Source organism: Mycteria americana, chromosome 9, assembly GCF_035582795.1.
Source record: "Mycteria americana isolate JAX WOST 10 ecotype Jacksonville Zoo and Gardens chromosome 9, USCA_MyAme_1.0, whole genome shotgun sequence".
In the NCBI taxonomy this organism is placed as follows: Eukaryota; Metazoa; Chordata; class Aves; order Ciconiiformes; family Ciconiidae; genus Mycteria; species Mycteria americana.
Genome location: NC_134373.1, coordinates 36,020,753 through 36,046,594, shown reverse-complemented (window position 1 = coordinate 36,046,594; position 25,842 = coordinate 36,020,753). Strand labels below are relative to the sequence as shown.

General features: G+C 38.0%; 1 protein-coding gene across 22 annotated transcripts in view; it reads left to right on the top strand.

Moving 5' to 3' along the window:
• The window catches only part of NCKAP5 (NCK associated protein 5), a 413,976-nt gene that overhangs the window by 204,462 nt on the left and 183,672 nt on the right, over positions 1-25,842 (top strand). For all 22 annotated transcript variants that reach the window (XR_012777069.1, XR_012777067.1, XR_012777068.1 and 19 more), the window contains one exon: positions 6,218-6,351. Coding sequence is in view for 18 of the 22 variants with exons in the window: in XM_075511575.1 (XP_075367690.1) it covers positions 6,218-6,351 (134 nt within the window). In the remaining 4 variants the exon portion in view is untranslated. The remainder of the gene's footprint in view (positions 1-6,217; positions 6,352-25,842) is intronic.

Genomic DNA, 25,842 nt, shown 5'->3' with positions numbered 1-25,842 from the left:
AGCCTGCAGTCCTTCAGGAAATATCTCCCATGGTCCCTCCACGGGCTGCAGGGAAATACCCACCCCACTGCCGGGAGTGCCTCCTCCCTCTCCTTCTCCTCAGACTTGGGCACTCGCTGGGCTGTTTCTCAGACTTTTTTCCTCACTGTTTCTGTGGCATTTTGCCCTTTCTTAAATACATTTTCTCAGAGGCACCACTGGTGTCACTGACAGGCTCAGCCGTGCCCTGTGGTGGGGCCGTGGCAGAGCTGGCTGGAACTGGCTGGAACCGGCTGTGTCTGGCAGGGGACATCCCTGACCTCTCCTCACAGAGGCCCCGCAGCCCCCTGCTGCCAGCAGCCACAGACACACAATACATCTAACCCACAGCCATGAAGAAAAAGTAAGATTATTAAGGTGACGTGTTATGGAGGGGTAGGGGGAAATGTTTTTTGGTGGAGAGGCAAGGAGGAATGAGCTGTCAACAAAGCAGTTTTACACCGAGGGTGCAAGATGGTCAGCACTGATGAGGGGAGTCAAAGAGGTCCAGCAAAAAAGGGTGGGGTGAGAGTAGAGGGTTTGGAATAAGAAATCTGCTTGAATTAGTCAAATGCTTGACCCAGGGGGAGAGAAGTCCATGAGAAGGTATTGTCATAGTGTCGGTCCCGTCATTCAAATGAGACACCTGCTGATTTTATTTGCAATGACAGGTAAAGGAGTTAAACTGCAAGTCCCTGACTTGGAAGGCTTAAGTGTCGTCCATGTCTAAATTTAAAGTTGACAGCGAGGTAGCCCAGAAAGGAAAAGCAGTAAGAAGGCAGCTTCTCCGTACAAAACCTTAAGGTGCCACATGTTCGCTCTGTGTGCTGGGTGTAAACCTCTGGCCAGAAACGAAGGGCCTGTTGTGTAGCTCCCGGCCCCGCAGCACCATGCACTGCCATCTGCCTCCCGTGGCTGCCACCCGCCATGTCTGCTTTCATGTTTTATCACTGCTGCATTTTCTGCTGGCTGTCGCAGCATCAGGGGACATTCAAGAGAGGAGATGTTTGCAGTTTGGTAGAACGTGGAAGAACCAGGTCCTGACATTTGTGACGCATTCCAAGTGAATTAAAGGAGACATAAACAGTTGAACACCTCTTAGGAGACACTTGTCGCATGGCTGCCCTGGGTCAGTCCTTAGACTGAGAGCATGGCTATTAACCAGTAACTCTGAAAATAAGCGTTGTCTCTTGGTCTCTTCATGGAGTGCTGAGGAGTGATTTGGATTTTTCTGTCAAGTACATGCACTATTTTCAGTCTAGCCATAAATAGTTTTCATGCGTTTTGTTTTGATCATGAGTGTCTCAAATTGGATTCCTTCCTTAACTTTGAGAAGACGATTTAATGTGTGGTATGTATCCCTGCCTGGATGAGAAATGAAACATTTTGACACGAACGTTTCTACAGCTACACAAAAAGGAACTTGTTGAAGTGCAAACGCTGGCTCATGAGCATAATGAGCAGCTAGTGAAACTTGATTGCTGAAATGTTCATGAAAAAGTAATTGCAAACAGTATTTGTTCAAGTGTTAAAATATTCCAGTACTTGCATGAAAGTATTGATGGAGTTTGCTGACCCTGTCTTTCACTCTAGTTTGTTCACGTAAAATTTTTGCATATTTGGAAAGTTGGAGATTTGACAGGGCAATGTGATGAAAGTCAGGCTATCTGGAGAGGCTGAAAAAGGGAAGCAAGAGTGAAGTAAGGGTTATGCTTCTAAGAGGAAAAGGTTATAGCTGTGCTGCAGAAGGCAAGGAGAGGAAGCGGGGAAAATAGTTTGAGCAGAGCTTATGGAGAGAAGAAGCTGCGATTGAAGAAGAATTGGCAAGTGGGAACACATAACTTCATTGGAAGATGGCAGTGATTCTTCAGATGTTAAAACATACTGATTTATTTCACATGATACTTTCTTTTTTTTATTTAACCTTTTCTTCACATGGCATGCTAATTGTATCCCTTTCCAGTAAGCTTATTCTCACTATAAAACCTTGAACCATTTATGGCTAGTTCATTTCCTCTCGCACACCTTTATTTTGCATAGGAATAAAGTGGGTTTAGCACAGAGGAGCTTATAAAGGGGGCTATGACAATGCAAAATTTCTGGAGAATTCAGGGATGTGTTATCTGCTTCCAGGAGACAAAAAAAAAAGTGTCTCTAATCCTGGCGTTTCTGTATGTTAGGCTCACTTCTCTCTTGCGACACTTCATTATGGCTTTTCTGGGTTTGAATAAAAATGTAGTTCTCTTCTTGCAGACGAGATCACTACTGCTGGGAGCTACTTTCGGTGTGTAGTATACATGTTTTGTGTCCTGCAGACTGAAAACTTTCCAAGTGCGGGTGGTCTTTTTTTTCCCCTTCTACACTGTTTAATGTTTGTGATCTGGCTGAAAGCAGATCTGCTTTCTGCAAGAAATGGCAGAAGCACCTAAAGGTTGCTGGTAAATTCTTGTGAAGAAGCACATGAATGAAGGCTGATGGTGTTATTGCTGTGCAGCTATCCTGTGGGCAGTCTTCCTATTCATACAGGAAATTTTTGGTAGCTGGGAAGAGAACCTGGAATTTCAGGGCCATATGTTAGTGCTTTTATTTCTGGTCTTGTAGCCTTGTGACTTGTTTGTTGTTCATCTCATACCCTGAAAGAAGCATAAGTTTTGTACAGCAATAGTATGTGATAATATAATATCATATAATATAATGTAATGTAATATAATATAATATATGCTGTGTCATTATGCTTGCCCATGAGGTGGCTGAATTGGAACTGGACATTTAACTCATTCCAGAAGTTCCTAATGTTTAAGCATTTCATTCCTGTAATGTTATTGTTCTTGTAATGTGAATTTGTTGTTGGTTTATGGGTACTTTTCTTAAGGTAATTTCTAGGTCCTTTCTTCTTCTTAAAAAGAAAATAATCATGTGGATGTGCTGATCTTTTTGTGTAGGACGGTAATACAGACTTCCCCACGTGAATAGAAGGAGTAAATGGTAGCAACAGCATTCTCTGACCTATCAGCAAGAGGTAAATGAAACCTAGAAATAGCTTATACAGCTCTTTGACCTGTAGGGGAAAGTTAGGATTTGTGAATCTCTACTGTATATTCTATGCTCTATGAGAAAATGTGGTTTTGTGATTAGCAGCCATGCACGTAGATACGGCACACTCATTCTGCAGGACAGTCAGCAGAGCCGTGTGCAACCTGCAAAACATCCTGGCAGTGAGGCAGATACTCATCTGCTTTCTGAAGTGTCACATTTTGTCTTTCCCCCCCCTGGAGATCTGGCTTTGTACTTAATGCAGAAAGAAGGTTTATTTGAGGACCAGAGCATGGTCAGCATAGCAAACATATAGAGGTAGTTGCTGTATCAGAATAAGATCATTGTGGCAGTAATGGCGCTGAATGAGTGTTGAAGGCATGGCTGAATCTCTGGTCTTCAGTGCATTATCATAGTTAAGCTGTTAGTGCATCAGGTAGCTCATGCACAGCCTGGTGCTTTGAGTCAGCTTGGGCACTCAGGGGTTCACAGCAGTACCTGATTTTCCTCCAAGGTGGCATATCAGTTATTATAGGGACAGTTACGTATTTGGTTTTAAGCCCAATTTCTGTAGACACCAGTATCTTCTGAAAGCTTGTCTTAAGCCCTGAGTGGTAACTATATATTTCTTTATGTCATTTTCCTTGCTACTCTCTGACTCTCTGGAAGCTCTAGATGTCTCTTTAGCAGGAGTGAAATGCTTCTACAACAGAAGATGCTAACAGTATTCAGCAAAGGCCTCTGGAACAGTATAAATTTGAAGCTGGCATTGATGGGATCTAAGCTGGAGAAATACTAACTGCTTTGAATATTCTTCCAGTATCATTAGCCTGAGTTATCCTTTGTGAGCTGTACTCACAAAGTACTCACAAAATGCTGAAGGTGTTGTGTATCTTCTGCCTGGTGCTGAGCACTCTGCTCTTCTTAGCTTGGCAGAAACCAAGGATTACTCAGCACCTGGCAGAACATGGTTATGTAACAGTAAGGACAGTAATTAGATAATTTAGTTAGAATAATGTATTTATTTTCCAGTAATTTGTTTCTTGTTTTGCAGTTTTCCATTTTCCAGTTATTACATATGACCAACTAGACAGAAGCCCTCTGTTCTCTGAGTAATTCCCCATATTTTTTCACAACCATATAGATATTTCATTTAATCCTTTGCAGCCTCCCTTTGTGGCATCTGCTTATTTATCACTGTCTTTAAGATACCTTTTCCACTTGGTAATGTTCATATTTTTGGTCCCTTGGTTACTGCTATTGTAAATTATTATCCAGTAAGATTTATAGCTGTGAGACTTGTACAAATAATCTGTCTCCCCCATTTAATGACTTAACACTAAGATACCTTTGTTATTTTCTAATGAAACTGTATGTATAATTTCTAGATACATTTTTGCAGGTATGTCATGAAAATTTAGGTCAGCAATGGAACTACGTCAGACTGTCTGACAGGCTACAAATCGCACTGCACCATGGGCACAGAGATTTTTCAAATCATATAGGTGGTGAACCCACTGGAGCTTTACAATGGCTTAACCTTTTCTTAGACAACTGACATTGGAACCCCTTTGCTGACAGAGTATAATGTAGTACCATGTAAATTGCTTGGGGTTTTTTGTTGATTTGTTATCTCATTGAAATGCACAAGGAAAAATTTAATTTAATTTAATTTCTGGGTAACAGGGTCACATGGAAAAGGCTGTATATACATTTTTTTAATTCCAATAGCATTTTTTAATAACTTTTCAGTTCATTCCCCTGCTCATCCTAAGTTGCTTTTAGCTACTTTTAAAATAGGGGTTTGAAATCATTAGGTACCCTTTTATATGATGTTCTTTCTTTTTTAAAAAAAAAAAAAAGATTAGGCCATGACATATGTAGATTTGTCCAGGTAGCTGTGCTGGTTTTGGCTGGGATAGAGTTAATTTTCTTTATAGTAGCTAGTATCAGGATATGTTTTGGGTTTGTGCTGAAAACAGTGTTGATAACACAGGGATGTTTTAGTTACTGCTAAGTAGAGCTCATACTAAGTCAAGGACTTTTCAGCTTCCCCTGCTCTGCCAGGGGCACCAGAAGTTGGGAGGGGGCACAGCCGGGACAGCTGACCCAAACTGGCCAAAGGGCTACTCCATACCATATGGCGTCATGCTGAGCATATACAGCTGAGGAGGAAGAAGGAAAGGGGGGACATTTGGAGTGATGGCGTTTGTCTTCCCAAGTAACCATTATGTGTGATGGAGCCCTGCTTTCCTGGAGATGGCTGAACACCTGCCTGCCTATAGGAAGCAGTGAATGAATTCCTTGTTTTGCTTTGCTTGTGCGCGAGGCTTTTGCTTTACCTATTAAACTGCCTTTATCTCAACCCACGAGTTTTCTCACTTTTACTCTTCCAATTCTCTCCCCCATCCCAGTGGGGGGGAGTGAGCGAGCAGCTGTGTGGGGATTAGTGGCTGGCTGGGGTTAAACCACGACAGTAGCGCAGTATGTTGTGGGTTGAGTTTTTTGGTCCGCTCTTTTAAGAATTAGCAACAACCATATGCTATTTGCCTTTGAGAACTATTAGTAAAATTAATGACATTTTTATTTCTCTCATATTTGTTTGATTGGTACTCAGTTTTTAAAAACATATTTTTTGTCATAGTATTTCAGTAAATAGATTCAAATAGACTCTCTCCTACTGATAGGGATCCTCGTCTCAGCCAAAACAAGAAAACCAGTGGTGTAGAAGCAGGTCCTTCTCTCTCCTGAGACTGAAACATTAAGGGATGGGTGACAAGTTGTTCTCTTGACTTGTTTCATGCTTCCTGTGTCTGCATTCAAGCAAGTTAGATCACAGACCTCAAATATGATTTTTTACATTTATTTTGAGTGGAGGTGAAGAAAAAGAGCTTTGAAGAAGAGGGTGGATGTTTGTTTTTAAATATGCTGACTTCAGTGAGTCTGAGCCAAGTAAGAGTAGCTCAACGCGATGGGGATATTCTGAAAGGCTTTCCATCTCTAGTTTGTTATTCTATGTAACATTGCTATACAAAAAATGATGGGACTGGATAGTTAGGGTAATTATTTTGATTGCTTGATGATTTTTCCCAAATTAAATCTTAAATTTTTGCTAAAAGTATGTTTTACATGTACAATTAATAAATAACATTTTATGGTGTTTCAGCGTGAGAAGCTGATACATGAGTTGGAGGAAGAAAGACATTTAAGACTTGAGAGTGAAAAAAGATTACGGGAGGTGACACTGGAGTCAGAGCGTAGCAGAGCTCAGATGCGTGGGCTGCAAGAACAGTTTTCCAGGTATGTTGCATAAATAAACCATGTTCGAAATACTGGAAGAACATACTTTGGTGCAAAAAGGTTGATCAAAGCTGTTGATAGCTGGTGTCTATAGAATCTAAGGCAAAAACTGCTCTCCCTCTGAAATTCTGTAAACATAATGGGCTTTTGGCTCAGTGATGGTTAGCATCCTGTAAAACTTCAAGGGCTTATACCATCATTCTATGTAATGGTGAAAATTTTCATTTCTAGAGGTTTTGCATTTATTAGAATTTCCAATAATTTTCTAAGTACAGATCTTCACTTCTCAAAAAGTGCATGTCATTGATAAGTTGATATGTGGTTGCTTGTTTCTGTTAACCATCAAGAAAGGGTTTGATCAATCTGAATAAAGGGAAAAAAAGTGATGCCTTTTACCAGCTGGATAATCACCCTGCTTGGACATGCTTCGAATCTCTTCCTGCGTTGACTGGACCGGAGCTTTGTGCTAGAACAGAGCTCCACTTACGAGGGAACCATCTTAGAACTGGGATTTAAGACAAACCATTCATATGACCACAGTAACAATTTGAGTTATTTATTGTTTTCATGATGCATGATGAGATCTTGTACATCAAATAGAAATTTTTATTGGTTTTTTCACATCAAAACAATCAAAACAAAACAATCAAAACAAAATAAAAAGAGACAATGGAATTTTATGTTGTATATTTTCCATCAAGACTGAATATTAACTCATTCCCTCGGGCTCCTGAATCGTTGAAAAGTTCAAGTTCAGTTTAATACGGTGAAAACAAGCTGTGGGGTGGGTTTTTTCTCTGGTTATTTTTGTTGGGGTTTTTAGGGTTTTCTGTGTTGGGCATTTTTTTGTGGGTTTTTTCCCTCAGTGTCTGCCATGCTGCTCCCCTGATCTAAGACTGGGTTTCTAGGCAACGCTGCAAAAGCTGTTATTAGCAATAATAAAATTCTTTCTGATCTGTTATTTTGTTTTTGGAAAATTTCCATTAATGCTTTTCAGATTTTAAAAAACTATCAAAGTTTTCAGGTAAGTCAGAAATTCTTTTGCTAAAAATGCTAAGGATATTTCTTTTTTAGTTTTTTTTGTTGTTGTTCTTGTTCTGTGATCTTTGGTTTCAATTTTTACTTATTCTGATGAGACTGCCTGAATAATATACACGAAATAAATCCACCCTATGAGTATTCTTGGTTAGAATATTTTGCTCGATTGTATATTAATCTTTGTTTATGGAAGAATTTCCTGAGGTCCTGAATTTAGAACAGTGTTATTGTTACAATAACTAGAAGCCTTTGAAATAAACTTTAAAGATGGTGTAGCTCTGATTAAGAAAAAAAGAAAAGAAGAGGTGAGGGGAAACCAGTCTCCAGAGTAACGCACCCAGTAACTTGGTAAAATTTTAGCTGTTGCATATTCAGATCTTTTCAGGGTAACCTTTCATTATTCTTGTGAAAGTGTGGTAGTCTGATTCAGTTCTACAGTGTTTCTGAAAAGAATAACTGTATTATTAGTTAGGATCCCTGAAGTCCACTATCTTCAAATTAATCCATTCTTTTTCTTCCGTTACTGTTTGCAGTTTAGCTTGCTCTGATCTATCAAGAAGCAGAGGGATGCAAGTTCTCTGGATTAAAGTTGTTTGTCTCTTTATTTTTGTACCTTTCATTTAGATAAAGGTGAATGCCATCTAAATCAGTACTATGTTCTTTGTAAGGCTGTCTGCATGCTAGCTGTACTGGTTGAAGGCAAACTTAAATATCATGTTTCATTAATGGCACCTGGGGTGGGCCCTGTTACTACCAATGATGAAAACTGCCGTTGGCTTCATCGGGGTATGATTTTATTTTAGTGTAGACCAGATGCTAGAAAGAGAATGCATCACTTAAATGCTTCATTTGCTTTTAAAACATTATGTTTGTTATGATGAATATTAGAGGTTATTTTTTTCTTAGGTTTAGTAGAATATTAAGATATTTGCTTACACAAACAGACTTTCTTCCTAAATGAGTGTATTTTTTCTTACCCTACTTGAGCAAATAATGAAACTGGCAACTGGATAATCTTGTGCTGCTTAGAGATTCTGTATTGTTTGAAGGGTTGGAGACTTTTTTCTCAATTTGACAACAATTAAATGGGACAAGACAGGTGGCAATGGGAGGAGATTTTAAAATCAAGCAAATTGGAAGTGCTTTGGAAGAAGATGGCTAGAGAATAATACTTTAGACCCAAACGTTCTGGCTTTCAGATGCAGATAGACTAAAGAAAGAACATATATTATAGCATAAATCTTTTAAATCTGTGCAATTCCTGAACTGAGTGGATTTACATAGACATTCCTACATATACATGCAGTGCAGTAGGTTAAACTGTGATTTGGAGGATGTTTCTTTGCATCTCAAAATATTTTCTCTGCATCTTTGAAAGAATGAAACATGATAGTTTGTGGAAAGCTGTAAGCTGACCTTTGTAATCAGGGGAGGAAAGCTGCCTATTCCTATCTGAAATTGTGTGAAAACTTTAATCTGTCATATAAGCATATAGTTTGAGATTGAGGAGTTCAGAAGGCAAAGGGGTTTTTTATTGATTGACATTTCTGTTCTTACCAAGTAAGCAATATTCCAGGCTAGGAGTCTGAAATAAATCGAAGTTCTCTTTCTTAACATCTGTATAAATCTGCTAGAGCCTTAAAGTGACACAGTGGTTAGTTTGATAAATATGTGACAGTTGCTGTAGAATGAGAAAGAGCTTTTAAAACCAAATTTCTTTTCCAGAATTGTACTGTGGTGTATCCATGTAGTTTTAAATTTGTTTCCTAATTTTATTGGAGGTAAATATATTTAAGGCGTGGAAAGATCCTTCAGGAAAACCATTTAATGCTAAAGCTAGGATTTTAGACTGTAGTTGTATGCAGTTATTTTTTCATTGCCTTAGTATAATCTCACCTTGAGGTGAAATCCTTGATGCTTTCGTTCTCAAAACCGCTGAGATCTGTTGCTTTGCCGCAGCTGTTCTGTTAAATTCTATAAGGCCCTTTTTGGTACAACAATGTATAGATGAATGTTGCTCAAATGCACGAAGACTAACCCTATAAATACCTATCAGCCCACTTTCTTCCAAGACAGTGCCATGCAGTCTGACTTTCCCGTTTTGATTGTTGGCAACTGTCATGTATATACTGGCGGGACACCATTTACATTAGTATTATGCCTGCTGCCTCTTTATCCAGCTCTGGAGGAAATTAGGTTAATTCTTTTTGGTTTGTTCGGTTTTTGAGGCTTTTTTGATTGCTCACAGTTTAACATTAGTTCCTCCTTGAACTTCTTATATCTTGGACATTAGAGAAGAAAATATACTGTGTCTCCTGTACATCCTTGTTCTTGGTTTCAGCTGTGCTTTTCCTACTTTCAGCATCTTTCTACAACAGTGGGAACAGAAATGCAACAACCCTGCCTGAAGCAGTAGGTGTGATTTATAGTATCACTCTCAAAAGCACACTAATACACACAATATAAATTGATTACATTTCTCTGCTGTACATCAGTAAGCAATAGAAGTTGTTGTCTGTTGAGTGCATACAGTACATGTGCCTCCAAACTGGGAGTAAACGTTAAAGCAGTAAAAAAGGTAGCTTTACTTAAGTTATTTTGATTACTATTTTGGTCTAAATAAAACAAGTTCAATAAAACACACTCTTGTAAAGTATATGTGTAAACAGTAATTGAAGAGACTAGTATCAAATCTTAAAATCCCCTTTGGGTAAATTTCAAAAATTCTTTCAGTTAAGCTGATGTTGTTTATACGTATCAATGTCTGTGACTGGAAAACTGCCTCAGGCTTTTACGAATGGATGTTATTGGAAAAGTAGGAAACGGTCCTTGTTTGATCTGCCAGGGTCCTGCGAATAGGATGAGTGCAATTCTCATTAGATTGTATTTCAGTGTTCCCCTCACATTAATATTGACCATAGGGTTAAGCCTGTCACTTCTGACAAGGGGAAAAATGACTACTACAAATCTGATAACACTTCACATAAAAGGACTGTGTGGCTGTTGGTTTAAGCACATCCCACTTGGTTTTCACCAATTATTGTTAATTCCCCTTGCTCCATTCTGGCTTGTCATCAGGTGAGTGGAAGTCATAACTTTTCCTAGCTGCTGTGATAAGGAGATTTTTTGCGTTGCATCAGCATGTCGATGTCGCATCATCACATTGTAATTTCTCATGCTATCACATCTGCTTGATCTAGAGGTCACGACCTGCTTGCATGTCAGTGGCCTTACTGCCATGACCAGTAATCCATATGCAACAGAGGTCGTGTCTGAAAAGTATAAACCAGGAGGATGCCTCAGTAGCCCCTGTGGTCAGTCAGTTTGTCTAATGTCCATTGAATGCCAATTTAAACCATTAATAACATTTTAATCTAGTTTCTGAGGAGATTAAAATGCTCTCTTGGCAGCCATTGATGGTATTCCTTTGATTTTGACATAGCAGGGATGAGTAAAATACTATGTGGGAATTCACTCCTTGTCTCAGAGGAAGATTACAGAAGGAGCTGTCTACAGTTCTCCTCTTTTGTGTAGTTCTGCAGTAATCTCTTATCATCCTCCCTGCGTGGCCTGTATGTAGGGTTATTGCGGGAGGCAGATTGTCACAAAGATAGAGTTTATATCAAAGGCTGACCTTGTCATCCTGCCCTATGGTTTTAGATACCTCCAGATTTTATTAGATGTGACTGTGTGAAATATTACAAAGAAAACTAGTGAATAAGTATAAAACACAACTTGCTGACTTGGAAGTGCTCCATGTCTGGTGCGTATCTCACTTGTACACTTAATTCCTCCTTTGCTGCTAACTATAAGATTTCCATCTTCAAACATGTTGTGGTGGGTTGACGTTGGCTGGCTGCCAGGTGCCCACCCAGCCGCTCTCTCACTCGCCTTCTTCAACAGGACCAAGGGAGAAAATAATAAGAAAAAAACCTTCATGCTTTGAGATAAGGACAGGGAGATGACTCACCAATTACCATCAAGGGGAAAGCAGACTCGACTTGAGGAAGATTAATTTAATCTATTGCCAATTAAAAATAGAGGAGGAGAGTGCGAAACAAGGACAAAACTAATAACACCTTCCCCCATCCCTCCCTTCTTCCCAGGCTCAACTTCATTCCTTTGTTCCTGACTCTTCTACCTCCTCCCTTGAGCAGCATGGTTGGTGGGGGTAAGGGGGGGTGGGGGCTGCTGCAATCAGTTCAAACCACTTCATCCCTGCCACTCCTTCCTCCTCACACTTTTCCCCTGCTCCAGTGTTGGGTCCCTCCCACTGGGGTCTTTGAGTGCTGGGAGGCCCCTCCAGTGTATGGTGTAAGAGAGGTGGGGCTGATGTCTGTGTCACAGGCACCAGTTTTGGAGCTGCTGTTCTCAGTGCGCTGGGCAGAGTGCTTTCACTGGGGGACTGCTTAGCTCTTAGCTGGACTTGGCTGAGCCTCAGGACATGGTGTGAATACCATTTTACTAGGGCTTTGACCTAATGCTTAGGATGTCGATCTTGTCTTTTGATTAGAATTGACAGAGTAAAAGGATGACGTTTCTTTTAGATTAACACTGATGGGGTGAGTATATTAGTATTTTTATTTATGTGCATGTACGATGCGTAGGTACATATTTCATCTCTAATCATTGCTCAGAAGTATCAAGCACTATTTTAAGCAAGATCAAGGAGCTTTTGTGTGAATAGTTTTCATCTGGCAGAAAATAAAGGAATGGTTTTACTAAACCCATGAAATTAAGCCCAAAGAGGAGGTTGCCCCAAGTTCTATATGGAGTTTAACCCCACTCAGTTCACGGGCTACTTTGAACTAAATATGCTGATTTCATGTTGTTCGACCAACAAGAAGAAAAAAAGGAATTTTATAATTTTTCATACCAGGCTTCATTTTTTCACTCTTCTGTGCTGTGTATGAATACAGTGGTTTTGAAAGTACATATCTTCAAAGAATGTGTTCTCTCAGTTTTCTTAAAAAACTACAATTCTCATTCTCATGTTAGAAACCGTCAGGTCGAAATACATATTTTCATACAGAAGTTGAGAAAGAACAAAAGCAATGAGGTCAGGGTGATTGCAGAGGGCTGAAGAACCAGTGTAAACTCAAAACACAGAAGTCATGCAAGGACCAGAAGTTACAGCAGACTATATTGCATGATGTATATTGACTTATGTAACACTTTTAGAGAGCAATGGATTGCTTTGCTTCAGGCATTATTAAAGATGCACGTAGAGGTACATGCAGTTCCCGATCTTCCGTGGACTCTTCAGGCGCTGAAGCTACATTAAGAGCCAGCCCTGTTTCAGTACCCTGATGCACCAGTAAATCATATGGCGGTGTTTCATGGCAGCTCTTAGTTGCTGAAAGCTTCTTTCAAGGGGGCCAGGGAAATAGGTAATTTTTATCTTCCGCAGACAAAAACATGGCTATCTGTGTGCTCAGAAAATCCTGGGTTTGGTTTGTGTTTATTTATATGCTGACAGTATGCGTCATACTTGTATTTCTGGAAGATTGCATCTATTGCCTTTTACTGATTTATCAGAGCATGAAATGATACTCTGCTTCCTCTGTTCTAGCTAGCACTACAATCTAATAGGATATAGTGGTTTTTTTCCTTTGCATAATGTAATAGATTAGCACCAAAGTAGTACTAGGTGTTGTGGTAATAGGACACTGTGGACACTACGTTACAGTGTAATCCTTTGGTTTACCCTGTACAAGACAAAGCCTAACATAAAAACAATATATCAACATTTTCACCACAGTAGGTTTAACAGTAGGTTACCAATGCCCATATAGAGGTCCACACACAACATATAGTTCCCTCCATGCATTAATTTTTGTAATAGAAAGATGGTTTGAATATCCTCTGTACTGCCATACCATGGTCCTGACCAAGCAGAACCTGTCTATATTAGATAGTGTGTGGTATGTATCCATGATGTCTCTTGTTATATGGCTGTTTCATTCCCACAGTCAGAGATCTCCACCAATATTGAAGGAAGCTCCTGGAAGCATGTCCCAAATAATATTGTGCTCGAAAGTAAGAGTAGGGATTCCTGTGCAGATGTAGTGATTGGGTTTACAGACCCTTTTATGTTTGAAGACAGTGAAAACTTCATTTTGGTGAAATTGCAGACTCCCTTGGTACTGCTGTTTAAAGAGATTGAGGTTCATGTTTGGTGTTTATGTACTGTGAAATCCTGTACCTGTCGAAGTTCACGGCTCTGTGCATTTTATTTTGCACAATAATAGGCATATTTTTGCAGGTATTTCTAGCTACAGATAATTCTCCATTGTAAAACATGTTTAGATTTGTGAAAGGACAGTGCTGATACAGGAGCTAAGCTCTATTACTGAGTAATGTTGCTGCCTAAGAGCTGTGCAGTCATGTATCATAAGATGTTTCCAAGGTAGATAGGACCTGTGGTTGTCAGGAGGACTTCTATTGCTTATTGCTGGTTTGATGTTCTTATAGATGTATTTTTAAAATTGCATTGGAACATGGAAGGTTAAAATACTGACTGTTTCTTTCCTGTGGAACTTGCCATAGTTTGGTTTCTTTCGAACTTGGAAAATCAGGAAAGTCACAGATGTGTCACATGCTATTCTGCAATTCCTTGATGCCATATAAGGTAAAGAGACTATTCAAAACCAACACATTCCTTTGCATATTTAATAAAAAGATTCCTTTGCTAGACATGACAGATACCTTAATTCCAAGGACCAGCAGAAGGATCAGCAAATCTGCCAGAAAAAGATCTGCAAAGATCAGCAGAAAACCATTTGTTTTCCTTTAGTTTATTTTTTCCCTTAAGTCAAGCCATTTGATATTAATTAGCTGTGGTCTAAAAGAACATCTTTTTAAATGCTTTCTTTTAACATTATATTCCTACTTCTGAGCCATTTTTCAGGAAAGAACCTGCCCTGATTACACTGGAAGATCGTCATCACTTTTTCTCCATAGCTTGCCTTGATGCTTCCATGCATGATTACCCCCTCTATGTGAAAAATCAAACTCCTTCATACTTAGGTCACTTTTTTATTTGGAGTTATTTTATTTTTTATATATATATATATATATATATTTATACACAACTAAGGCATTTTTACAGAGATTATAAAAGGATGAAAAGTAACTTTAAACAGAAAATCATGTGGAAGATAGGAGTATAGAAGAGCATATAATAGGTGAGAAACCAGGAATGCTTAACAGCAGTTCTGTCTTAGTCTTCTCTAAAGGAAAATAATAGCATACATATACCAATAAAGATTGACAAGGATGATCACAAGATAGAATGTGAAAGGTAACCAATTAAAGAATTAAGATAAGTAGATTCAGCCAGGATTTCTTGATCATACCCACAGGCACCAACTGTAGTCAGACGACCACTGACAACTGTATGTGTAGGCAGTTGAAGAATGAGTGAAGTCCCAAAGGAGTGCTATTTACTTATATATAACTAAGAAATTGTGCACAGAAGGTGAGACCGATCTGTTAATAAAATTTAGATATGGTTCCACAATAGTCTTTGTGAAGAATATCAAGCGATTATGGTCCCAGTGCTCAGTTCAGTTGCCTGTGCTCTAATACGTAGCTTTTGAGAAACTCTTCCAGGAAGAGTTTTTTCATTAAATTTAACGTACTCAGAGAAGAACTGCTGTGGTTAACAATGCTCTGTAGTATCTCTTTTGAAGTGCTTTTGAAGTTAGGACATGGCTAGAATCAGATGCTCCATCCTTAGTAGCAGCTACAGATGATCTGCTTTGGGAAAACTTCATGGTGGAAAAAAATTGTGATATTCCCACGTTCTGTGATGTGAGGTTCATCCCTTACTTGACCCATTAGGAACTCCTTCCAACCAAATGTATTAGAATAATTTTACAATGTTTTGCAGAAAAGATTATAATAGGCAATATATTTAAAGATGACAGGCTTCTGTCTAGATTGCAATCATAACACTGTAAATCACTTTTGTACAAGTGTTAAAAGTTCATGTGTGCTTTAAAAATATTAAAATGGAAGATTGCCTTTGCTTATAAGACCACCTAATTTTGTCAATTCTGTATACTGTTTCTCTCCTCATTAATGGATTTTGCTATTGACATACTTAGAAGAAGCATATAGTAACGGCTCCATATAATCTGAAAATTCTTCTGTTTCAAAAAAGAAGGCCTTTCATATAACTAAGTGCTTTTAAAAATACCAGTAATTCTTTCTGCCATGTTTCCTACCAAAACAAATAAGAGAGAGTTTTCTTTTTAATTTTGATGGGATAGAAGTCTTCAACAGTTTAGTTTATTCATGTAAAAGCCAGATCCATCCTTCTGAACCTGAACATGGAAAAATTCTCTACTTCGGATTGTATGTGTACCTTTGTCTTTTAAAAATATTGTCTTCATTTCATAATATCTGTATAACAAAAGAATATTAAAAAGGAAATTGAGAGAATACCTGTGAGAGAAGGACAATGGGGTGACAAATGTCTTGAATCCTTACAGTAGAATATACTACAGAGAGTCACCTTTGAAACAGCATTGTCATTTACATTTTTGAATCCAGTAATTCAGAGAGATCTGTGTAAATGGAAATTATGTCTCAGTAAAATGATTAGAGAAGTTAAACTAAGTAAGGAGAACAGGCAAGAAGAAAGCTGGCAAAGAACAGATGTTACCTTAGGGTCTGTCATGGATGACTGTGGTAAATTTAAAGACTCTCTTTAAAAGCATCAGTCTGGTTTGAGCTACAGGACTGTCTACCAGAGTTGTTTTCTACACCAACACAATGACTCAGTCTCTCTTTAAAGTCTTTCTGTTTCCCTGTAGTGTTGTACAATGGTACCTTTTATTAATTACTCATTCCTGGGAAGGGAGAGGGTATGAAATGGAAATGACAGGAATATTTTGAAACCTCCATTGCATGTGCCTTTCACAACAGGTGGTCTTATGTATGCTCATGCCAGGCATACATGTGCTGTCCACACTTTGAGACTAATTTCTTGAAAATGAGCAGTTCTCTTGGAGAGTCAAAAAGACACACATTTTTAAAATCAATATGTATAATGTTAGTTAAGACTGATCCTCTGATTCCATGTTCAGATTTAAGTCACTACCCAGATAACATGGATTTATCCCATTTTAATTTGCTGATCCCATCACACTTGTGGTTCCTTTTGTCATATGATTGTAAACCTATACTTAAAAGCCATATCTGACACGCAATTTGCAGATTAGAGACTGTTTCTCTTTACTAATGGGTCAGAGAAAAGCATGAGTTTATGATCATGATTTTTGTGGTTGTTTTTCTGTTAGATGCTTGAGGTGGCTTGTATTAATAATTTTCCTCTACTATAAAAGTTGTGTTATAAACTGTAAATGTATCATTAATGGGCAGTGGTGTATATTCAGATTGATGGTGGTAGGTACAGAGCAAATTAAACCGTGAGGGAATATTATGATTAAAAAGCTGACATAAAACCAAATGATCTTGATAGTGGTACTTCTCTTTTGTGAGCATGATTGGAATCTTCAAAGGATCATTGGTTGACTGAGTCTAAATTTTACCTTTACGATTTTACAACAAACTAAAACAGGGAGCCTACACTCCCATTCTAATTGCAAGCAGATAAAATCTGATCCAGAAAGGTGCTCAGCCTTTTAAAGATACTGGTGTGCCTTCTGCTGTCATTAAGGGCAGAAGGAAAGGAACGCTTCAGGTACCTTTGGGGAGCTTGGTGCCTTAAATGGTACAGATGTGCAGATTTGTGGTACAGGGGATAAGAACATGAAATCCTGAATGTTATCTCTCTGAGTAGAATAATAGGGGAATCCTTTGTCTTAGATTTCAAAGCAAGGTTTTCTGTTTTTCATGTGTGTATGAGGCAGGGAGGAGAAAAGGGCTTTCTCTAAAGTACTCTAAAGGAAATGGTACAGGCAACAGAATAGGAAAACATGCACAAAGATGTCCCGACTTGGTATCGCCTGTTGTATCCGAAGGTGGGCCCTATAGATTGGGACTTTTGCTCTCATCAGTGAGCAACTGTTGTAGAATCATACCTTTACTCACAGTTTGCATAGCTGGCTTTCTAGTGCTGGTGTGCAAGTAAAGAGCTGATCTTTAAATGTGACCAATACATAATTTGTAAATATAATCAGTTTGTCATCCTGCTCTGCATAACCTCTTAAGTACCTACACTAACTAATGGAAATAGAATAATTTATCTGCCTGACTTGAGGTGGTAATATATTTTTTCAACCTAGTAGCAATTTGTAGACTGCATAGATTGGATTGTTTCACAGGAGAATTATTATGGTAATTTTAATTTTACTTTAGAACTTGTAATTATTCCACAGTATTGTTCTAATGTAACAGGCCATGCAGCAGTTCATTTGTTTGTCAGTGCTCAAAATTGGACAGGGCAACTTAAAAATTTAGTTTTAATCTTTTTCTTTTATCAAAATGTTTTGGGTGTGTATTTTATCCTATGAGCGCATTTCAAATGTGATTATTAAAAGTTGCAGAGAGTACATTTAAAGCTGAAAAGCTATTATATTAGATGCAAACTGTTTTGGAGTTTTGCTTCTCAGAGTATATGGTAAACATTAAGAGAACAGGATGGGATTTGCTTTTCTTGTATAGGCTTATAGGCCTAGTTCTTCTAATTATTCATCCCTTACTCTGATACTACATTTTGCTAGATACTCTATGGTACATCCTCAGGGATTTATGCCCTGAAGACATAAGAAGTTTGTTTCAGCTGCATGGATTTTGCTTGTGCATTTCGTTGCTTGTGCAATGGAACTTGCTTAGAGGAAAAATGGTATTTAAAAAAGAAAAGATGCTTGGTTTGAGTCCATCAGTATCAGTGAGAACAGCTGTGAGGTCTTTCTTCACTCCTGTTTGAAGGAAAGGCTTAGGATTCTTACTGAGTTTGGATCTAGACCTAGCAGCGGGAATGTCCCCTGGAAAGGAATGGGCATTTCCCTTCTTAAGGATGGAGAAAGCATTGAAGGACAAATACTACAGTTTTAAGTCACCTGACATGATTCAAACTATTCAAATAAATAAGGAAAATTGGTGGGCCAGATCCTCACTGGCTCCTGAAAGGTGCTAGATGACTGCACTAAAAATGCAACAATGAGAGTTGGCTATATGTGGCTTATGGCAGGAATGGACCTAAGTAATTACCGTGGGCTTTGCCCGTAACAGGTTTATTGCTTAAAATCTTGATATTTTTTGCAGTGTCATTAATCATGCTGAACTTATATGACTAATATGGTTATAATTCCTAACTCCATAGGGACTCTGTTACAATTTAGTAACAATTACTGTCTACTATTGCAGATAGCTTTTATTGTAAAGCATTGCCAAAAATCTTAATGTGATTATCTTTGGTCATAATGTGTTCTTCAGTTTGCAGATACTGTAAGAAAATGTAGCTTGATTTGAATGATTGCTTCAGTGTAACATGGTTTCAATTCCATGTGTAGTGCCTGCCTCATAATCTCAAATTTTACGAATTGGGCACTGCTACCCTTCAGTCAAAGTGTGTATTAAATAGCATTAATTAAATATGTATTTCAGAAAGCATCTGTTATCTTCTAAGCATGCAGTTTAATAACTACGGACAGGTTATTCTGAAAACATTGTCTGAAGGATGTCAATAGAATGTTGTGTTGCATAAAACAATGAGCTCCTCTTGTGACAATCAGATAACTAAGGATATGCTGCAAAAGGATGCAGAGAAATTACAAATCCTGTTCAGAACAAGTCACATAGTAGAGAACACTTGAGTATTTTAGGTTGTTGATACATACTCTTAGTTTACATATACCTTGGAGAAGATGTTTCTTTTGCATCATTCTGTTTCATGATAACTGAATCCCAGTTCAATTGCTTTCTTCAAGATAAGGGATTTTGCTCTTCCTGGTTTTCACCACCGTTCCAGATAGGAATGAAGAAGTGGCATGCCAAGGAAGAGTTGCATTTGTCATGAGACTAGTGGTTAGGAGGAGATGTGAGACGATGAGGCTTAACGCTGCAAGGGAACAGAGATTTCTGTAGTGTCTTGTTTTGGCACGGGAGGTTGGGCTGCATTTTAGAACTTCACATACCTTTTTCTGCAAGCATTTTTAATCCTCCTTTTTGTTCTCCTATATTTGTGGGATTTAATTGTGCAGTTTTTCATGCCAGTACATAGCAGAGAAAGCACATCCTGCTGTACATTGTCCCTGCATTGGCAATCCAAGTAAACTGTGTGTTTTGAACTAAGTTTTCATTCTCTAGGAATACAGATTAGATCATTAAGTTGTAGTGCCCTTATCGGTGTTTGCAGGCTGCAGAGTCTATTAATTGAATGAATGTGGCATGGGTTGATATACTGTCTCACCTGATCAGAAGGTAACCTTTTTCTGTCTTTAGCTATAGGTTTCATCCTTCATCCTAAAGCCTTTTTAGAGGCACTGAGTTGATTGCGGTTTTATTGCTGTGTTACATTTGTCTTCAGTTGGCAGATTCCTTCCAGCTTGTATCTACTAACCATAAGAAAGCTAATCATGTATAGATCATATATAGATGATAAGCAAATAACAGTAAGCCTTTGTGTATATTCCTTTTTACTGGAAAAATCAGTAAGAAACCGGAAAATTCTGACCACCTGTACTACTTTCTGAAAGGCAGGTAAGGCAAAGCAAGGTAATCAGTAGATTAAAAAGCCAGGGAGTTGACTGACTTCAAAATTACAGTTACAATTATGGTATATCAAAGTGGGCCTGTGTTAAAAGTGGTCTACAGTGGAGATCCCTCCCCTTGACTAGTTGAATGCAAGTGTATCTCAGAATATGAATCCTGTTCAAGACAAAGGATTTCTTAATCATCTCAAGTACTGTAAATGTCTGCTGCTACTATGCTTGTATTCTCAAACTGAAGAGAAAAAAAAAAACAATCCAAATTTCAATGTCTTCCTTAAAAGGCAAATGTCTATTAAATTCAGTTCTTATATTTTAGTCTCAACCCTTCACAGAGAAAAGAGCTCGTTTTGTCTAAGACTATGCAGTAGTGAATAGTGGGAGAGTATGTTATATTGGTGTGAATTTACTGTAGAACCTGTTAAAGAAAGAATGAGGGAAACTTACATTTTTTTGAAAAATTTGAGTTTCATGGAGGCCATTTGGATCCGTTTCTGAAATATTTGTTGAAGACAATTTTAGTGCATACAGGGAAGAATAATGGGTCACTGGTTTCACTAGTTTCATACTTCAGTGAGTATTCTTGTTGTAAAAATACTTGAAATATTCTGGGTTTCATTCAGCTCTTGTGGTCAAGTACTGAATTGCTGAAATTTATAGCGTTGCAAAATAATGAGCAATATTTTCCCATTCCAGACTTGTCTGCACTTCATTGTGAGCCCTCTGTTGCATATTTTGTGACATATTTAGTGTTTATTGCAGTGCTATATGTATTTTCTCAATCAGTGTGTTTATAATAGGTCAATTATACTGGCAACTGCAATGCGAAACACATGCATCGTGATCCGTTGTAGTGCTGGCAGGATGAGAAACGTCAATTGAGGTTGTTGTAAGAGGTTTCCTAATCCTGCTGAACTAAGGAGTGAGATTCTTTCTGAGTCATTGCCATCTGGAGTATATAAAAATGTGAAATAACCTTTTATTATTAGGTTGGCACATGCTACTGGAGCACTATTGGCATTGATGAAGTTCTAATGAAATGAAATACTATGCACTGAGAAAAACTCACTGCTTCATTATTTTGTCTAGGTTCTTCAGAACCCTCCCCTGCAATTTATGAAGGTTATTGAGTAGTTAATAATGTTTTAAATCTAAAAGACACAGAGTCTTTATTGACAATAATCTGGCATTTTAATATGGATATTAATCTAGTTATAAATGCAAAACAACATGCATGTGGTGGAGAATAATTTGTAATTCATACTATAATCAGGTAATTTAGCTCACTCTTTCTGTTTTCTTGACTCGCTCTACTTATTTGACAGGTATTTATTGCCCATAAATTTTAGGGTCTAAAATTAGGCCAAGAGGCTCCATCCCCCACCTTGTCAGAAGCAATCATGGCACATAATCCTTCCATAATCTGATCACGCCCACTGTAGAATAGTTGTTCTGTCCAACTGTTGCTATTGCATGCCTGTTCTGTACTGACCTGCTCTTATTTGTAGTACATACAGTACTGCTCAGTGTATGCATATTTGTTCTTATATCAGGTTCATTTTATAAATACATACTGACTAATCCTGTAACCACTGAACTTTTGCTTTACCAGACTAAACTTGCCCAGCTTTTTTAGCCTGACTCTTTCCTGTGTCTGTTGCAATATAAGTTATTTTTTCTTGAAGATAGGTGGTCTGAACATGTATTTCAGATGTGTCTTAGCAATTTCATAGGTATTGTATGTCTGTTACTGCCGTCTTCCTAGAGCAGGTGCTTTTCCTCATTATGAACTTAGTTGCTCACTATTGATGGGAGGAGAATATTGCCAGGAAATATCGCTGGCACCCAGTAAGATGCCTGTAGGCATCTATAGGTGGCTTGTTTGAGAGTAAATGCCTGGACTTTCTTTAGCAATACCCTTACAGGTAGTGGAAGGACAGGCTAAATTCCCAACACCCTAAGTGTTCACACTGCCCCCACATCTTCCTTCCTGATCTGTTCAATGTCTTCTCTTGCTTCCCTTTCCTGTCTATCTTCTCTTACCTGTTCTTCTTTCAGTCTCTGTTTATCTGGATTCTCTTTCACTTAAAACACCCAGCTGAGTTTCTGAATGGGCAGTATTATAATTCTTGCATCCAGGAGAGACTGATCTTTGCTGTGTATTTGCTGTTGTTTAGCAAAGCTTATATGGTTAGGCACATTTCTAGTTAAAAATACTGTCTGAGTCAGATGTGGAATCTTAATCACTTTGAATCTTCAGTCTGTGCCTTACATTCTCATTTTGAAGGGTTAATCATTGTGGAATTCAGAAAACTAGATGACAGTCCTCTTTACTCTTCAGATTAAACAATATGAAGGCTGAGAGGTAGGGCTGGATTTAGAAGATGAAGGATTAGGACTGTTTAACTAATTCTTTTGAGGATGTGATTTCATTCTATCATGCTTAAATTGAAGTGGCCTAGTGATTTTGTGATCCCATAAATATAGTAGATGAGAATATATTTTCTTTTAAGCATCTTGTTTAGGCTCCATATATTCTTATGTAATTGTTACAGAAATTTATGTCTGCAGTATTGAGATTAATTTAACGTTTAAAAAGTGCTAGCCAATTGTTGTGCTAATTGTGTTTATTTCTGCTGTATAGACAAAACCAAAACATTGCTGATTTTTTCTGTAAATGATATCACTGTCAAATTCATGAGTGCACTGGGATTAAATAAAAAAGATGAATATCATATTCTCTATCTTTTATTTCTTAATGTTTTGTATTAACATTTTTCAGTAAAACCTCTAAATGCATCTGCCGCTATGTGTTGTGCGTACATACTATTGCTCAACCTAGTAAGAACGCACAAGAGCACATTTTAGGTGTTCTGAGAGCGTACTTGATTTACCTGCTCTTTTATGATTTTCCAAGACAAGTAATAACCTGTAAAGCTACAGAGATAAATTAAAAAGGTAAATAGCACTCCTCCTCCCACCAGAATATTTAGAGATAAGGCCAAATTGTGATGGTAGCTAATATACAAGTATCTGAGCTAGCATTCAGTAACACAGCACCAGAAATAGCATGTTTATCAGTGTATTCTCTAAGCCTGCCTGTTCCCCAGATGAATATTCTGTTGACTGCCCTGCACTGAGCTCCTTGATGCAGTACTGTTGGTCAGGACCTAAGCCAGCTCATTTAAAGTTAGCTTGGTTACTTGAGCTGCAGCAATGGTTTTGATGAAGAGCATGCATCTCTTGCAGAAATAACATTCAGCAAATTATGTTAGGAAGATAAGTGCTTTAGAGGAGAAATAATCACACTTTCAGAAATTTAAAAACTACATTTGAAAAATACGTTAATTTAAAAAATGGAGGAAGGATTATCTCATGGTTGTAAAGCATCATTGCCTTCTTGGTCCATGGAAATAGAGATTTGTAAAGATTGGTATTGTCTTTTGTTACAGAAGCTGATACAAGTCTAATAAATAATATTATCTCCTCCTAATAATTCAGTCTGTACTTAGCTTGAAATTTTCTGTTTCTGACCTGAAGAAACACTCGTGTAAACATGTTTCACTCTTTATTTTTCCATATATAAATCAGTTGGCTTTAAAAAAAGATGATGAAAATTATTCAAAATCTCTTAGGATTTGTTTCCTCTGATGGCTGCTAAATGAAAATGATGGAGTTTTACACCTAAGCAAGCAAAGAAATTCTGAACAATTTACTAACTAATATTGCTGTGAAATTATACATAGAATTAAGAAATAGAATGGGAAATATTTAAACACTGAAAGAAAACCTTGGTAACTGCAAATCTGTTCCATCTACCTGGTGAAAAAAGACGTGTGCAAATGAAAAGACACGAATAAACTCTAATCAAATGTCAAGTCTTTCACAGGCAGATTGCATTTAATGGAAGCCATATAAACGTTTCAAGTGGCTACTGACCCCATTGTTTCTAACCCCATACTCAGTGGCAGGACATCAGACCTGATGTCTTCCAAAGTAGTTGTATGTGTATGCTCATGAAAAATCTGCCTTGTGGACCTCTGAAAAGAGAGCTGTATATACGTAATCCAGTATGTTGTTTGATATTGTGCTCTTGATGAATCAGAAACAAAGAGCACAGTCCACTTGAATCAGGTGTGATTAATCAAAATTAGACAGTTATATTATGAAATGGGATCTATGGGCAGAGACAGTGATTATACCATGGGAAATGTATGCCTTTGCTGAGACCCAGCCAACTAACTCCCTTTTAAAAGGATCCAGAGCAGCCAATGCTGAGGGAACCGAGCAGGAAAAGGGAAGATGCTTTCTATGTCTTGTCTCCCTTTCCAGAACCAAGAATGGGAAATTCAGGTAACTTGTGCTTAGTCAGGAAGCAAATACCGAAATGCTTCTTGTCAAGAATTTTAAATAAAATTTTGAGAAAGCATATTTGAAAACAAAGCAAGGCCAAACATTTCTCACAAAATTTTAGGTTTGATGACAGTTCTTTGGGTGTTCAGAACAGGGACACAAGAGCTTCCCCAGGAGTTTTACAACAACAAAATTAAATTCCTCAGTGGGTTGTGGGTAGAAAAGGGTCTTACAGCTAGGTCTCTTCTCTTTTACCTCATAAACAGGCTACACTTGCCACCTGATAAATGTCTGTGTGGAGGTTTTTCTTTGGAGGGGGAGGGAGAGTGGAAGGCTTCATTTTGTCACCCTTTTTTAGGAGTGGAGTGAAGGGTTGAGAGGGAAAATTCTTGATTTCATGAGAGTGTTCACCATGGGCCTCACTTGCATGGGTTTCTGATGCAGGAGGTGTACCCTGCAGCATCATCATGAGCTACTCTGGGTAGTGCAACTCTGGTAGTGCAGAGTTGGGGATTTCAGCCCCCATCTTCACGTATCCTGTGGAGACACCAGAAGAACATACTATGAAAAAACTCCAAATTTTTTTGTCATACGTGTATGTAAATTTTTATACATAGGACTTCTCATCTGTAGAATTCATAGTGTTTTGCAAAGTAAATCTTCAAACAATGTCATACCTGAGACTAGAAATCATGTTCTTGACTCTGTGATGAACTTCATAAGGTGCCTACTAGGACTGAGTTCTTCATCAGGCATTGAATGCTTTCCTGGAAAGCATAGTGGGGTAATAGTTGATCAAGCCTATTAAGCAGCATTGAATTAATTAAAAAAAAATACTAAAAAGATGAAAATTGCACATGAAAAATGGGGTAGGTGGGAGAGAACAGTGTTGTTGGATGTCAGGAAACTGTTTTCCTATCTGAATTTACAAACTGCGTGGTCTAATCACCAGTATGCTACTGATAATACAAACCTTTTACAAATACTTTTTTTTCTAAAGGGGGGAAAAAAACCTAAATTGAAAAATACCTGTTACACATTTCTAAAGATGCCTGTCCACTGTAATTAAGTTTTCAGTCAGTACCAGTCTTCTTGCTAACTGAGAAGATGAAAGCTCCAGTTACCAGGTGCTCTAAGTCTTTAGACTCCCAAATCAGCTTAAGAAGAAAATCTTTGGAAAGAAAAAAACTCCACTGTATAATTTTGGGTTTCAAAATTCGATGTGGCATAGATGATGGTATTTCAATAAACAAGTTGCAGGTCCAGTACAGAATATTACTTATCGTGAGCACATTCTGACTGAGTTCTGTTAAAGCTGATTTAAAAGGTTTGTTGTATTAAAATCTATAACAGAGATACCTAGCTTTCTGATAAACAGAGTACTGGCATATCATATCTTTGTAATTTATGAACATAG